A 17,740-nucleotide genomic window follows, 5' to 3' on the forward strand; every position below is an offset into this window, starting at 1 on the left:
CTTATATCCATTTAGTAATTGTGCTTATTTTTTCCCTGGTTCTGCTTGTTTTATATCAATTTATAAAACTCTTCTAATGCTTCTCAGTATGCATCATAACCACAGTTTCTTACAGCATAGTAATGTCACATTATATTCAGTTACAAAAGTTCCCATTTCCCAATTGATGATCATCTACTTTGTTTCTAATTTTTTGCTATACAAAACATATTGTTATGAATATATCAAAGCATATGAAGCCTTTTTTGTCATTGATCTTTTGGGAGGTATATGCTCAATAGTGAAATTTCTGGATCAAAAAGTTTTTAATTTAACAGTTTTAAGAGTCATGGACTTAGAGTCAGAAGAAGTGAGTAGAAACTTCTCAGTTTTAGTTTCCTCAGCTGTAAATGGAGATAATAATAAGACCTACCTTTCAGAACTACTGTGAGGATCAAATGAGATAATAAAGCACTTAACACAGTGCCTGGAACATAGTAAGTGCTATGTAAATTTGTCATTATCATCATCATTGCCTCCCAGAGCTCTTGTGAATCCCAAATGAGATAATAATTGTATAGTGCTTAGCATAGTACCTGGTATACAGTAAATATACTATATATGTCCTTATAATGAGAATGATGAAAGAAGCCTTCTCTTCCAATATGATATATTAATAATAGTAATAAATTATAAGTTGTAGGAAAATTTGTACACTAATTTATTATTGGTAGAATTGTGAAGTTGCGTAACCATTCTTGTAAGCAGTTTGGAATTAACATAATAACTTACCCCTGTTTGCCTCAGTTTCTTCATTTGTAAAATAAGGTGGAAAAGGAAAATGGCAAACCACATCAGTATCTCAGCACAGAAAACCCCAAATGAGCCACAGAGAATCAGACATGACTGAAATGACTAAAACAACAACAAATTAGGGGATTGCATTAGATCAGGAGTTGTTAACCTTTTAAAAGGTTCATAGATCTCTTTAACAGTCTAGTGAAGCCTATGGACTCCTCAGAATGTTTTTAAATAATTGAAAGAAATGTAAATGTTCATTTATAGATTAGTGAGAACAAAAATATAATTTTTTCCAGATGCAAGTTCACAGACTTCCTGAAATCTATCTCATGGGAGATCTGTGGACCCCAGGTTAAAAATCCCAATATTACATTACTTAAAAATCCCATCTAGTCTAGCCCTAATAGTCTAAAATCTTGAAGTCTAGATAGAAGATGGGGGTGGGGAAGAATTTCTTCTCTTGCCTTGGCTTGTTTTTACTGAGCAGTGACAGTTTCCATATTTTAGATTTTTAAAAAATCAATCTATATAGCTGTTAAAATAGAAAAGAAATCCAATCTTTTTGTTTTGATTAGAGGATCAGGAAACTTGGACAGATGATTCTCAGATGCTCTCAGAAGACAGTGGATAGGCTCCATTCTTTCTGGAAAAGAGGAATGATGTGGAAGGGGAGGAAGGATGCCATGAAGAAGGAAGGGGAAGGCATCCTTATAACTTCTATGCCTACTCCTAAGGAAACTACTGTGCTTAGTAGGAAGCAGTATATCCTTTTGCTCAATATTGTATCAATGACAGCATAAGGATTAGAACTTCCAATGCCATAAACCATACTTATAAATATGTCATCCATTAAGTGTTTTTTGAAACAAAAAAAAATCTTCAGGCCTATTATAATAGAAAAGCAAACTTCCACTTAATTCACAGTAAAATCCTCTTCTGGATGGAACTTCATCTTCATCCCATTTAATGCAGTCAGATAAGTAGACTCTTTAAGTGATGGGAGCAAAAGCTACCAAAATCGTGTCCAGACAAACCCACTTTCTTTGCTCAAATTAATGAGAAGCCCATTAATCAATGCATGGTTAAATTAGATTAGGTTCCATTCAGCTTTAGGGCAGACATGTTAGGATGCTTTCAGTTTTTCTAAACCCATCGAGCTTCCCAGGGGAATGCTGCATCACTGCCCCCTCAGCATTAGAAATGAACAAAAAACCTCAGGGTCACAAATGTAGGAGTCAGGTAATTGTAGAAACACAGTACACTGGAAAAAATGTTGGATGAGGAGAACATGGTTCAAAATCGGGTTCAGTCATGTGTGTGATAGGATTTAGAGCATGAAAGGACTGAGTGGATCATTTAGAGGCCTGTTTCCTTCTTTTACCTGTGTCTCCAAGTGGTGTGGTCAAAGCCAAATAACTAGATATCAAAATCTAGGCATCTGACTCTAAATCCATTGCACTTTTCATTATGCTCCATTGAGCCATGATTCTATTGGTGGTATGACCCTGATAGATTGCTTTCCTTATCTGTGAAATGGGAATAATAACAGGAGGATGACCTCTAAGTGAAAGCAAATCCATTACTTCTGGAGGCAGCTTCTTCTACTTCCCAATCTAGTTTGGGATAGGAAGATTTTTTAGTGTTGAGTGTTTTCCCCCACATATCTTAAACCTAAATTTGCCTTTTTATGGTTTTCCCCTTTGGGGCCCATCAGAAAAGTCTAATCTCTCTTATATGTGATAGACTCTTATGTTCTTGAAAATAACTTTTTCTTCCTCCCTTTTCTCCACTTCAGACTAAACATGCTCTAATTTTTTCACCCTATTCTCTTAGAACATAGAATTGAAGTTGCCTTCTTCTGGATGTTGATCAGCCTATCAATGGCCTTACTTAAAAAATGTCCTGAAATGAACACAGTAATCCAAATGTGGAATCCAGATGTGGCCTGCTCTGGGCCAGAAGACAGGAAGACTGTTATCTCTTTCTTCCTGGAAACTCAGCTCTCTTAATGCATTCCAAAATGGCATTAGCTTTGTTGGTTGCCATTATCACATTGTTATATTGAGTTTGAAGTCTGTAGAAGTCCCCCAGATCTTCATCAGAAAAATTGCTGTCTAATCATATCTCCTTCATCTTGAACTTTGTAACTTTTTAATTATAAGTAAGGTTTTATATGTATCCTTTTCAAATTTCCTCTACTTGTATTTATTTCAGTGGGAACTATGGGCAGCTGGGTGGTTCAGTGGTTAGATTTACCAGACCCAAAGTCAGGAAAATTCATCTTTCTGATTTCAAATCCAGCCTCAGACACTTACTAGCTATGTGACTGTCACTATGTAGCAAGCCATTTAATTTAATTTATCTTGGTCTTTTCTTACCTGAGAAGAAAATGGCAAATCACTTTAATGTCTTAGAACCCTTTATAATATGACTGCAGACTGTTCTTTCACACTCATAGTATATAATTCTCTTATTATGTTCTAACCAGACTAGACTCTTAACATTATAGCTCCCACCTTGACTGTACCCCCCATGCCCAAAGTCCTTTGCCTCCTTAAATCTCCCTCATAGAGTATCTCCTCCAAATTACAAGTGGCTTCTTCTAGAAAAGATGTTTTCTAATCCCTTCAACCATTAGGGCTCTCTCCTGCTCCCCACTCTGCTACCAAATGAATACTTTATATTTATTCTGTATATGTGTGTGTGTGGATATACATATATGGTATTTTGTTTATACTTAGTGTAAATTGAAACTAAGTTTCTTGAGGGCAGAGATGGTTTTACTTGTATTTGTTTTTCAACTGCATTCAATAAATGGTTGCTGAATAGTTGTTGGAGTTGTGAACTGATCCAACCACTTTGGAGAACTATTTTGGGACTATAACCAAAAAGCTATAACATTATACATACTCTTTGATTCATCAAAGATTATAGGCCAGAGACATTACCCAAAAGGAAAAAGAACCTACTTGTACAAAAAATATTTCTAGCAGCTCTTTTTTGGGGCTAAGAATTGGAAATCAAAGGGATGGATGCCCATCAACTGAAGAATGTCTGAAGAAGATGTGGTATATGATGATAGTGGAATATTATTGTGCTTTAAAGATGATGAGCAGGATGATTTCAGAAAAACCTAGAAAGACTTACATGAACCAGTGCATAGTGAAGTAAACAGAACTAGAACACCATTCACAGTAACAGCAATACTACAGTGGTTCAAGACAGTTCGAAAGAACTAAAGATGAAATATAATATGCTCCTTAAGAGAAAGAACCAATAGTAATTGAATACAGACTAAAGCAGCCTATTTTTCACTTTCTTTCATTTTTTCTTTTATTTGAGTCTTCTTGTACAAAATTACTAATATGGAAATGTTTTACACAATTGCACACATATCACCTATAACTGACTGCTTATAGTCTCAGGGAAGGAAAATGGAAGGTGAGGATACAATTTGGAACTCAAAATTTTAAATAAAAATGGGGGAAACCAATGAATAAGACAAGCATGGAGAAATTGCAGAAAATCTTAAAATTGATTCTCATTAAATTGCTGTGTGCTTATATTGGAAGAATAAAGAAACAAGAACATATTATCAAACCTGGAAACTATTTTAAATGGTGAAATAATTTCTACAAACACTAAAAAGTTTGCTGAATTCAATTTATAGTGATTTAAAGTATACATGTTATTTTCTCAAATCTGTTAGGTAAATACAACTATTATTTTCCTTATTTTGCATGTAAAGAAATTGAATCCCAGAGAAGTACATTCATTTTCCCAGGGTCACATATATATTAAATATTTACTCTGGATCATGAATCCGGGTGTCCAAGCTCTAAGTTCAGTGATATTTTGTTATGTCTATGTTCTCTTTTCATAGTACTTGCTCAATTTACTTCACTAAATTATTGTGGGGATCAAATGTGACAATGTACCTGAAAGTCCTTTGTAAAATACAAAGAAGCATTCTATAGATGTAAATTCTATAGATGTATGGATGTATCTAGATTGATACAGTAGAATGAGACGCAATAGAATGAGAATTGTCTGAAAAGCCAAATAAAATCTGGATTCAAGTCTTGCCCTGGAACTTACTGGCTGTGTGACCCTAGCAAAGTGACTTAATCTGCTATTTTCAGAGTCACTTCATATGTATGACATGCATTTGTGATACTGTAGCTACAGTTTTTTCCCCTAAATCTTTTACTCACTTACACCATCTTCTAGGCAATGGTTAATAAACCTCTCGCTTGAGGAGAAGTTATAATATTTTCAACCAACATTTTTTTCAGTTTCCCCCTGTACCTCAGTTATAATTCTCAATGAAGGAACCACTTTCAGGGCTATTTGTAACATAGGTCCTCAATCTATTGGAGGTTCTGCAATTAACTAACTTTTCCCTTTAAGAAAAAATCTAAAAAGGGGCAGCTAGGTAGCTCAGTAGATTGAGGCTGCATTTGAAGTCAAGTCCTTCTGATTCCAGGGCCAGTGCTCTGTCACTTAACACTTATTAGCTGTGCGACCCTAGGCAAGTCACTTAATCCCAGTTGCCTTGCAAAAAAAAAAAGGAAACAAAAAGAAAAGACTCTATTTTCAGTTAGCAAAGTCAGCCAATAATTGTGAAACTCTATTTCCCAGTAAACTCTTTCAACCAGTGTCTTAGAAAGTCTTCCTCTCAATCAAACTGCACAAGTAGGTTCTACAACCTCATCTGAGATCAGGTTTTGCCTTTTTTGGAACCCTTCTATTAACAGCATTTCTTCTTCTGCACTCTTCTTTAAACTTCTTTCAACTGCTTTAGTCTCTACTGTTTCTTTGGATATATGTTTCATTATCACTTAACCTTTGGTAAGAAAAACAATTTAGATTTTAGGTCTTATAATACTTTTAGATGAAATAAAGTTCCCCAGAGTCCTATTTTCTCAAACAGAAAAGATATGATGATAAAGAAATGGTATTAACTTCTCCCTAGAAGTCACTTCTTTATGTAAAATTGTAATTATGCTGACTAGAGAATCCTAGAAACTCTTGACCTTTGTCTTGTATTTTCCAACAGCAAATCCTAATTTGGTCTCTTTATCTACCTCTCTACATCTATGCTTGTATAATGTTTAGACACTTTCACCTCTGTTCACTAGTCCTTTGAAGTAAATAGGACAGATATTGTTGAACTAATTTTATGCATGAGAAAACTGACAGAAAAAATGTGGGATTTGCCTAAAGTAACAGAGAGTAAATGACAGAGAAGGTAAAAGAAACCAGAGTTTCTGATTCTTATTCCATATTTCCTGCTAGTTTGAGATGCTATTGGGAAAACTTACTGGGAAACAGAGTTTGACAACTATTGGTCAACTCTGCCAAATGAAAAATAAGTCTTTTCTTTTTTTTTTTTTGCAAGGCAATTGAGGTTAAATTACTTGCCCAAGATCACATAGAATTAGTGTTTAATGGACCAAAGAAAGAAGTACTCTTAGGATCTAGAGCTAGTAGAGATCTTGGTAATTATCTAGTTAATTTACTAAATTTTGACAAATGAAATGATATGACCAATTTCAGAAAGTAAGTATAACAAAGCCAGGTTCCTTCACGACCTTTTTCAGCACATAATATTCTCTTTCTTTTATACATAGTTCTGGTAAAAAAAAAAAATATATATATATATATATAATCATATTTTTAAATCAATGGGAAATGCCTTAAGTTTCCTAGGCTGAGATTTGAACATGGGATCCTTGATTATAATTCCAACACATTCTCCATCATATAACATCTCTTCTTTTCGATGCATAGCTCTGGTGAAAATAGAGTACAATATTTTAAAATCATTGGGAAATGTTAAGTTTCCTTTGAGATCACTGGAGCAAAAAGAGTAGCTTTCTGGGACAGCTGGACAGTGCAAGGGATAGAGTACCATCTCTGGAGTCAGAAGAACCTGAGTTCAAATCCAGTCTCAGATACTTAACATTACTTTTTGTGTGATCCTGGGCAAGTATATTGAAATATTTTGTTCTGATGTATCAGGTACTACTTAACTGACACAAACTTTTTTGCTGAGTACATTGCTCTGAAAAAAGGTATCATTTAGCTTGGTACAGGGAAAAGAGTACTGGGTCTTAAGTTAGTGGAGTGAAGTTCAAATCCTGCCTTTGATTCCTTTTCCCTGTTATTCTGGTAATGTCAGTAAATCCTCCTGACCCTCAGCTTCCTCATCCATACAATAAAGTAACCACGTTAGGCCATCACCTTTGAGGTCCCTATCAGCCCTATATCCTAAAATCCTATTAGCACAAAGGAAGGGTTTTTTTTAATATAACCATTAGCATCGATCAGATTTTTGCCTTTCTATGTTGACACATCCACTGTTATAGTCATTTCAGATGCTGTGGGCAATAATCTACATTCTGGTCACTTCATACAAGTGTTTCTCATCTACTGAGTCATCAGCATTGATTAGATATTTATTATGTTCCAGGCACTGTGATAAGGACTAGGAATATAAATAAAGACAAGGATATTACATCTTAGCAAAGGAGACAACAAATTACTATGCTACACATGCCATGGAAACATATAAAAATAAGTTTGAAAAGAATATATAGAGAGTAGACTGGAGGTAATCTGAAAGGAGAAGGCTTTAGCGGCTAGGAACACAAAGGCCTCCTGCAGAAAGTTGGGTTTGAGCTGAGTCTTAAAGAAAGATGGGAAAACCAAGAGGAGTTAGACCATTTCAAGTACAGGGGACAGTCGGTGCAGGTGCAAAGGTACTCAACAAATGCACTTTTGAGGGGGAAAGGTAGAAGGAAAGTATAATATTTAATAGTACTTAGGACAGAACTCTGTAGGGCCTCATTATATTCTGTTGATTGTACCTCGTCTCAGACTTTTACCTCATTATTCCTTTTTTTAACTTCTTATAGCTCCCTCCCAAGCTGGCGTCATCCACAGAATGGATACACACATGATTAATGTAAATCTAAGCCTTTTTCTCTCCTTCCTTCCTTCCTTCCTTCCTTCCTTCCTTCCTTCCTTCCTTCCTTCCTTCCTTCCTTCTTTCCTTCCTTTCTTCCTTCCTTCCTTCTTTTCTTCCTTCCTTCCTCCCTTCTTTTCTTCCTTCCTTCCTTCCTTCTTTTCTTCCTTCCTTCCTTCCTTCCTTCCTTCCTTCCTTCCTTCCTTCCTTCCTTCCTTCCCTCTTTTCCTCCCTCCTTCCCTCCCTCCCTCTTTTTCTTCCTTCTAAGTCATGCTTGATTTCCTAGAGCCTGTCCTGTAATAGACAACAACTAGAAAATAAGTCAACTACATCTTGGCTTATAGTTTGTTTTCTTCAAACCTCCTTACTCATGTGAACCTGGCCTGTTTGCTTGTTTATTTTCAGTCTGTCTGATTGGTTCTGGTTTTTTCATTCATCCATACAACCTATGGAACCAATAATACACAAAGGGATTTAGTTAAGGCTCTTACTGAAACCCTCTTTCGATTTTCCTTACTAATGGTAAAGAGTCTCCATCTTAATCTAGAATTAATTTTTATTTTTTGTTCCTATTGTATGATTTCATACTTGCTGACTCTCCTCGGATCTGTTCCATCTCAGAGGCCTATGTTCATGAAGCCAAGGTTGTGGGTTCAATTCTTGGGTTGGCCAGTAAACTTTAGCCATAGGCTATTTCCTAATCTCAGCCAGATGGTCTTGCAGATGTGAGTCCCTAGTCACAAGGGAATCTGGGTAAGGCAGTTTGGACAGGTCCCAGTACAGACTGACACTAACCAAATAGCTAAGAGCATGTGCTTTCCAGATGGTTGCTTAGGAACATCATCCTTTCATTAAAAAGAATCATATATTATCATTCTTTATCATTATTTTCAAGTTGTTTTCCAGGCATTTTTCCAGCTTCCCATTTTGACTGTAAGCTCCTTGAGATTAAGAAGTATGTCTTATCCTTCCCACTCCCACTGACCCATAGTACCAGAATGTAGTTCTTTGCCCTCACTTAGGAAATCAGTGAATAAGTAACTTCATTAGAGGGAAAGTCTGCTCTCTGAAACCTTAGTGAAAGCTAATAAAGTATGATTTAGTGGCACCTAAGACTCTAGTATTACTTGTCAGTAGATATGTTTTCCTCCAAGCAATATAATTAATTCTATGATGATCATTGTGGAATTTTAGGGCCCTCCAGTCTGTGTAACTAATATGGCCCATGACATAGAATAAGCACAATGATCTTATGAGAGAGTTCTTAAAAATGCATGCCTCAATTTAATATCAAGAGTAAATACTATATGCCTGGCCCCATAGTAAGTATTACATAAATGTAGAGAAAAGAAGGAAGGAAGAAGGAAGGAAGGAGGAAGGGAGGGTGAAAGGAAGGAAGGAAGAAAGGAAGGAAGGAAGGAGGAAGGAAGGAAGGAAGGAAGGAAGGAAGGAAGGAAGGAAGGAAGGAAGGAAGGAAGGATAGGAGAGAGGAAGGAAGAAAGTCCCTTTCTTCAAGAAGTTTACATTCTAATGCAATAAGAAAAAGGAACGGAAAAGAATGGTGGGAGGGGGAGAAAGTACCTGAAAGAGAGATATGGCAGAAAAAAATCCTGTAGCAAGGAGTCAGCAGTACAGCCTGGAGGGAGCTCAATATATTTTTGGTCTGGTCTTCTTCAATTAGAAATTCTTAGAGGAAATAGCCAATAAGAAGATGAGGTCTTGGGAGTAAAGAGTATTTCTAATGTGAGAAGTAGTTCCAGGTGAAAAAGAGTTGTCTGGAATGATAAAAAAGATCTTGGAGAGTTGAATCAGCAGGGCAGCCTGAAGAGGAAAGTTGGTAGAGCTGACTGGAAGTGGGGTGGGAGAACATAGATGCACACCATTGCTACACAGACTGAGAACTTTATTCACATATGACCTTGTTCCACATGTGTATCCCATGGAACAAAGGAAATTTAAAAAGAAGAAAGATTAATTTTTGGATTATTCCTATCTAGGTTCTCAGAGACGGAGGCTCATCCCAGCCCTATCACTTGATACCACCTCACCAGTGAGGAAGCCTTCAAACAGTGCTGGTGTCTGCTGGGTGGATGGCCCAATGCGGAGCACCCAGAGGGGTCTAGGGGAACCCTTTGAGATCAAAGTCTATGAAATTGATGATGTGGAGAGGCTTCAGCGGCGTCGAGGTATTGACAGCAAGGTGAGAGCTACTGCAAAACATTTTGGGACTACAAAGATGTCAGCAGGATAGACAAGGAGACTTATGTTTTCATATAAAGGGAATGGGTGGATGGCAAGCTATAGTTCTTTCTTTCCATAGAGAACCAAACAAGAGGGTTCAAACCATAAGTAGAAAGATTTTGACTCAAACAATAGGGCACAAGACACAAGAATATAATTCATAGTGTTTTGTGTGGCATCTCTAACACATTTGCCTAATACTCTGGTAATCCTTAAGTGCAGACTTTCCTAAAGGCAGAGGGATGCACCCCCTGACTTCTGAGGTCCCATCGACTCCACAGGCCCAAAGAAGTATGTGCCCTGCTAATATTTAGTACCGTATGCTATCTCCATGGGAAGACCATAAAGCTCCTGTCCTCTGGGAAGATCCTAATTCTGAACAGTCAGCCTCAGGCAGTGCAGTACATCTTCATCATGTTTCTCTAAGCAGAGACTAAGCTATGATTCCTTGGGCCCTTTCCAAGCTTCCAGATGACTTGTCCCTTGTTTATTCAATATTTAGTGATTGGACTGGATATGTTTGACCTCAAATCTCTCTCCTTCCTCCCCAACTCCCCTTACCGTCTGTGTGCTAGGAAGTGATATGCTTCAATGCAAAGCTGAAAATCCTGGAGCATCGCCAGCAGAGGATTGCTGAGGTCCGGGCCAAGTATGAGTGGTTAATGAAGGAACTGGAGATGACCAAACAGTATCTGATGCTGGATCCCAACAAATGGCTTAGTGAATGTAAGTGCCTAGATTTTTTTTTCTGAAACTGTGGTCTAAAGTGTTTTCCATCTAAACAGTCTGACATGAAAGCTTGGGGCAGAATTAGAGAGACTCTAGAAATGAGCACATAGAATTCTTATCAAATGAAAACAGAACTACAACCAAGGAAAGGTGACTGAGACTTTGTGCCGGGCTGCCAAAATTTTGATGGTGCTGACAGAACCATTTAAGGGCATGCTTCCTTCCCTTAGGTGGTCTCACTCCAAATGAGTGCTACCCATCATTCATTGCTTCTTTGCTCGGCACAAAAAACTCCCGCTTACTGCAATGAATAGAGATATTTGAAATGAATAAGTAATCCTACTTACCAAGAGTCAAAAAAAAAAAGATTGAATGGTGAGGAGGGAGAGTAGTTGGGAGAGGAGATGCAGGAAAGGGTGGTAAATATTGCTCCTAATAGATTACTTCTTATGTGTCTCAGTCCAGAGCACCTGAAAATGAGATTTTTTTTTTCTTTTCTACATGTGGCAGAAGATCACCCAGACATAAAGGCTGTATTATAAATCTGTTCCCACACCACATAATCACACTGCATTTCTAGCCTGAAATTGAAAAGCATTTATAAAGCTCTTAATAGGATAGAATTTGCAATTTTATAAAAAAAAAAAAAAGGTGGGAGAAAGTTACCTAAAGAGTCTAGGGAAGGAAAAAAGCCCCAAAGCATGATCTTGGTTTGATAGAAAACCCAATTTTTCAATGACCACATAAAGCCAATTCAGAATAGTTCTTACAGTGTTTCTGAAAGACAAATTTCCATTGCTGCTTTATCAAATGGCAAATCTAAATCAGGCTTCTAGGTGGCACAGTAGATATAATATACCTGGCTTGAAAGCAGGAAAACCTGAGTTCAGACACTTACTAGCTATGTGACTCTGAGAAAATCACTTAACCTTGTTTGCCTCAGTTTCCTTAACTGAAAAATAAGCTGAAGAAGGAAATGACGTTACCTTGCCAAGAAAATGCAAAATGGCATTACAAAATGGCCATGTCCTTCTTCCCTCCCTCCCTACTTCTTTCCTCTTCCTCAATTAGCTGTAGCTCCAGACATCACTGTACCCTTCTATAGACTATCAATCGCTTCCCCCAGCCACGGGGAGCAAGAGAAGTCCATGAATGATATGTTAAATATGAAAGAGATGGATCCTAAATCCTAAATGGTATCTACTTCCCCAAGCATAGCAACTCCCAAAGAATGGGACAAATGGCAATCAAGAAAATGCCAGGTTTGGAATCAGGAGACCTGGCTTTTAATCCCAGGATGGTCAGCTACTAACTGTATGATTTGGGACAAATCCAAGGTGGCCTCTTTCACCTCTATGAGTCTAGAGTCCTAGGATATTTACTGAATAACCAATAACCATTGAGTGAATGATGCCTTACTAAGAGTTGGAGAGGGGTAGAGTCACTGCCTAGATCAACCACGTTCTTGTGATCCCAACAAAGGATCACCTGTAAAATAAGCACACACTGAAGCATAAGCAGCCATAGGGTGAACACCATTCAAGGAAAGTCCCATTAAAAGAGAGATCCATTCTTCCTATGTGAAAATCTGTTTCTCTTAATTAACAAAGAATCAAAAAAAATTTTTCTGAAATGTTTTGGGGGTGGGAGCTCCCCAAATCCCAACTCTATTTTATATGCTTCATGCTATGTCTCTAGGGCTATGGCCTCATCCTGGGAAGTCCCATGAAAAAACCACTGGACATCAAACAGGGAAACCTGATTCTAAAGTCATCTCTGATAATGACTAGCTCTGTGAATCTAAGCAAGTCAAGTTATAGCTCTGAGGCCATATTTGTGAAATGGTAATAGTAACATTTACACTCTCTATAATTGGTTGTTATAGGAAAAGTTCTTGATAAATGTAGAAATAGTTAATCAATCAACAAGAATCCATTGAGTACCTACTATGTGTCAAGGGTTGTGCTAGAGGATGAGGGAACAAAGACAGAAATGAAAGAATTCATGCCCACAAGAATTCAATTATGGGAGACTACACTTATATATGTTCATATATACAAAATAATTATAATGTAATTTGGGGAAGAAATTAGCAGTTGGAATGGGTAGGGGTGGAGGGTTGAGAGGGAATCAGGAAAAGACCTCAGATGCTGAGTTGAGTTTTGAAGGAAGTTAGGGATTGGAAAAGAAGGAGATGAGGAGAGAATGGATTCCAGGTCTGAAGGACAGCCTACAGGCTAAGGCCCAGGAGAGATGGAAAACAGCCCATTTGCCCAGTTTGACTTTATAAGCATCATATAAATATGTTAATAATGATATTCTAAATTGTATATATTTAACCTATATCAGATTACTGCTGTATTAGGGAAGGGAGAGGTAAAAGAGGAAGGGAAAGAGGTCTTTCTAACACAAAGTTTTACTAAAACGAGTGTTGAAAACTAATTTTACATGTATTTGGAAAAATAAAATACTATTGAAATTAAAACAAATGATATTCTATGCACTATAAAAATAAAACACTCAATAAATATTTGTGGAATAAATGATTGCTGAAACAATCAGAAGTATGTTTTAGCTGAGAAGCAAAGGGGCAGACCTGAAGTTTGAATTCCAACTCCAAAACCTATTAGCTATTTAGTCCTGGCCAAGTCACATAATCTTTTCAAGAGCGGGCCTCTTCATTTGTGCCCTTAGCTCACAGTCCCAGTGGGAGGATCAAATGAGATAATGTACTGGGGAAACCTTAAAGCTCTGTGTACATTTCAACTGTTATTATTGAATCAATTATTAATTATATAATTATGTCTATAATTACATAATATGGGATGTTATATGTGTAATACTTATACAAGTAATTGTTGTAATTAATACTACTAAGTGAGTGTGTTTTCAGGCTAGGGCAGACTTAATAGTATGTGAGAGAAAATGTAGATGCTTTTCCAGGAAGAAGATCTATATATTGGAATTAGGGAATTGCAAAGAAAAGACACCCCCCTTCTTTGCAGAGATGGGGAGAACCACAGAGATAGAATGTTGCCTATATTTTTTGATTTTAAAATATTGATCAGTTTTTCTTTTTTTTTCTTTAAAAATATATTGAAAAATGTTCTAAATCACTGTTGATTAGAGAAATGCAAATTAAAACAACTCTGAGCCACTACTCCATACCTATCAGATTGCCTGATACCATGGAAAAGGAAAATGAGAAATATTGAAGGGGATGTGGGAAAATTGAGATATTAATGCACTGTTGGTAGTTACTGATTCACCCATTCTGTATTCAAAGGATGCCCAAAGGATTTTAAAATCATGCATACCCTTTGACTAAGCCATACCTCTACTAGGTCTGTATCCCAAAAAGATAAAAAAGGAAAAGGAAAAGGACATATATGTACAAAAATATTTATAACAGTTCTTTTAGTGGTGACCAAGAATTGAAAATTGAGAGATACCCATCAGTTGGGGAATGGCTGAACAATGTTGTATATGATTGTAAAGGAATATATAATTGTGCTTTAAGAAATGATGAGCAAATTGCTCTCAGAAAAACTTAAATGAACTATGTAAAGTGAAATGGGTAGAACCAGGAGAACATTGCACACAGCAACAGCTATGTTGTATGACAATCAACTTAGCAATTCTTAGCAACAAAATTATCTAAGACAGTCTTAAGGACTTATGATGAAAAATGCTATCCATCCTCTGAGAAAGAACTAATGAAATCTGATTGCCGATTGAAGCCTACTTTTTCTTTGCTTTCTTTATTTTTCTTGAATTTTTTAAAAATTTGTATTTTCTTTCACAACATGAGTAACATGGAAATGTGTTTTGCATGGTTGTATATGTATAATTGCTATCAAATTGCTTGCTTTCTTACTGAGGGAGGAAAGAAGAAAATTTGGAACTCAAAAAAAAAACATTTTGATGAATGTTAAAATTGTTTTTACATGTAATTGGGGAGGAAATAAAATATTATATATATATATATATTTATGTTAATATGGCATGGCTCTCTGAGAGAGGAAAAGGAAGGAGAATTTTGATAGTGTAAAGACAGTAGAACTTGCCACATGAGCTGGACATTCAAAATAATCACTTCTCCTTTATACTTTATTCCCATCATCTCTTTTTTCTCTTGCAGTTGACTTGGAGCAGGTATTGGAACTGGATTCCTTGGAATACCTGGAAGCCCTCGAGTGTGTGACCGAGCGCCTGGAGAACAGGGTCAATTTCTGCAAGGCTCACCTCATGATGATCACCTGCTTTGACATCACCTCCAGGCGCCGATAAAGAGAGAGTCAAGTCCTCCCCTCCCCTTCCCTTGCCTCCACCCCATCTTCCACCTCCATCCCACTCACCCACAGCCCAGGACTCCCCAGAGACAGTCATTCTCACCCAGGCCCTCTGCAAAGACAGCACCCCAAAGACCACAGAATGAGGATGAAGGTCGGCGGCAAGTCTGGAGCGAGCATTGAGCGGCAGGAGATTTTTCTTTTCCTTTCGTTTTTCTAGGAAGGGTGCCAACACCAAACCCGCAGTGAAGGAGCAAAATGTTGGGAAGGTTGAGGGATATCAGATCCCCCGAGAGACTGAAAAGAGCACTTTGAGGAACTTTCAAGGACACGTTTGTACATACAAACTGCAAGCAAAGGCAACCTTGTTCTTTCCTGGCTTTGGCCGAGGAAAGGGAAGGGTGGAAGTAGGACTGCTGCTGCCGAGAGCTAAACAAAACAGCAACAAACAACAAATACCCCGAAAGACTGTTTAAGTGCCTTGCAAATCTTTATTATCCAAACGTTTATGTTCATACTTTCTTGTGTACAGATGGTGCTAGTCAAGAAAATTACAAAACAAACAAAAAAGGAAAATCAGACACATTTTGGAAATGTATTAATGTATTTACAGCTCGTTTTCTCCTGGTGTTTTATCCTGTTTCTGACTTGCTGTTTCTAAGTAACTTGTGTTTGTAGAGATATTTCTTAATCAGTACCACATATGAATAAATGTTAACCGCCTTTTATGGTTTACCTCCAGTAAGGCCACTCAAACAGAACGTGGACAATTCCTGTCGATAGCTAGTGTGTTTCCAACAAGACTTTGGGGTGCCAGGTGATCTTAGTCACTGTTTATCACCGTCCTCATAAACCCTGGCCTTGGCTTGGGATGATCATGTTTAAAGATCACTTTGGGTTTTGGGGAATGGAAGAGGAGAAGGGTGAATACCACCCAAATGCCAGAGGTATCCTTCTGAGATCTCTTTCCACTACTGCCCTCCTCCCCAGCATCCTATCAGCTGATGTGGCATCAGTGGGCTTCATGGATGGTCCCACCAAGGAGTCCTGGCAGACATTTGGATTTCTAGCACCATGCATCCACCATTTATTTAACTCTTTAAAAAAGCAATCCCATGGACTGATGTTTCTCATTTTAATTTTAATTCCCCAGAGCCCTTTGAAAAAGAAATTTTGAGAAAATGTACAAGTCTCATACTTTAGTTTTGTGAATTCAGTTTGGGGGACTCTCATTGGAAAGACCTGTGTGAATTAGTTATTTAGTACTTAAAGCACAGCACATAGATTGGGTTTAAATAAAGGCACCTTAGTGCCACATCTCTGATGTGCCAGATCTTCTGATCTTTAAAATACTATCAGGAAATTAAAGAATAAGGAATAAGGAAGTTAATTCTGCCAGAGTCCTTAGTTACCATGGAACTGCAGAGGGATGCTTTGGCCTTGACCACATTTCTCTTGCCTCATCTTGAGAGCACAGGGGAATAGAGAGATATTTTTTTTCTTTCTCATTCCGCTATGTGTTCTCCCAAGTTGACATTGTACCAGTGTCCAGATAAGAAAATAACTGGCTCCAGTAAGAATAAAAGAAGGCATGGTATAGTTGAGAATTACAATTAAAGTTAAGGAGGCGGGTTGGAATCCCACCTCTGACACTTAATTAGCTCCATGTGACCACAAGCAAGTAATTTTATCTTCAGAATCTCAATCCCATTACCTCTAACTCCATAGAATGGGGCTCATACAAGCTGAGTATTGTATGATTTTTTTACAATATTTTGCAAATTTTAAAGTATTGCAGAACAATCAGGTATTATATATAGTTATCCTAGAAGGATATGGCTTTATATACAAATTAGAATGTGCATCCCAGCATTACTTTCAGATATTATCCCCGTTTAACAGATCAAGGATGATGAGGTCAAGGAACTTTTCTGGTAACAGCAAGAAATTAGTATCAGAAAGAGTATAAAAATCTCTTACCTTCTCTTCCAGAGCTCCCTCCAGACATAAGCAGCAATTAAATGCAGTGTTATTTTTCATTAGCCTGTTTCTAGGTTTCTGCACATCAAACCAGATCACCTGAGGCATCTGCTACCAACACACAAAGGTGTCATTACATTTTCAGGCTACTCCACTGAAACGCATACTTACTCCTGCCTTTCCAAATATAAACACACACACACACACACACACACACACACACTCGTTGTGATTGGTGAGACATTGAAATCTCACAGCCTCCCCTGCAACCAAATATTATCTTTTTGAAGGCTTTTCTGATGGGGAAAAATAGTTGAATTTTAAAGAATCATCTTTGGAACCTAATGAACAAAAAGACAATGAAATCTGCATTATTAAATCCTTTACTGGTTTCACTACCTGCAGTGAATTGCAATTCTAGACTTGAATATTTCACATAATTTAATGGACAAAAAGGACCAAGTTATAGAGAAAGATTGATCTGGGAGAGATTTTATAATCAATATAACCATCCTTCTTTTCATCATTTGAAACTGTCATTCTTTCCCCCAAAACCAAGGACAGCTCCTCAACTTGTGGCTTCATTTGACAGACTACTCTCATGCCTTTGCTAATAGCTTATGGTCTTAACTTCCTTGTATCCAGTAATTGGATCACTTGAATGCATCCAGAGGCAAAATCCTTACATTCTTTGTTCTGTGCTAAGCTTTCCCTGAGGTCTTGTATTTGATATGCCTCTTCATGACTT

General features: G+C 37.4%; 1 protein-coding gene across 2 annotated transcripts in view; it reads left to right on the plus strand.

Annotated features, from left to right (window-relative positions):
- Positions 1 to 15,610, plus strand: part of KIF26B (kinesin family member 26B) — a 612,624-nt gene extending 597,014 nt beyond the window's left edge. For both annotated transcript variants that reach the window (XM_003767766.4, XM_031966991.1), the window contains 3 exons: positions 9,748 to 9,950; positions 10,567 to 10,717; positions 14,862 to 15,610. In XM_003767766.4, coding sequence (XP_003767814.2) covers positions 9,748 to 9,950; positions 10,567 to 10,717; positions 14,862 to 15,010 — 503 coding nt within the window. In that variant the 3' untranslated portion in view covers positions 15,011 to 15,610. The remainder of the gene's footprint in view (positions 1 to 9,747; positions 9,951 to 10,566; positions 10,718 to 14,861) is intronic.
- The last annotated feature ends 2,130 nt before the right edge of the window (positions 15,611 to 17,740 follow it).

This window comes from Sarcophilus harrisii, chromosome 4, assembly GCF_902635505.1.
Source record: "Sarcophilus harrisii chromosome 4, mSarHar1.11, whole genome shotgun sequence".
Classification (NCBI taxonomy): Eukaryota; Metazoa; Chordata; class Mammalia; order Dasyuromorphia; family Dasyuridae; genus Sarcophilus; species Sarcophilus harrisii.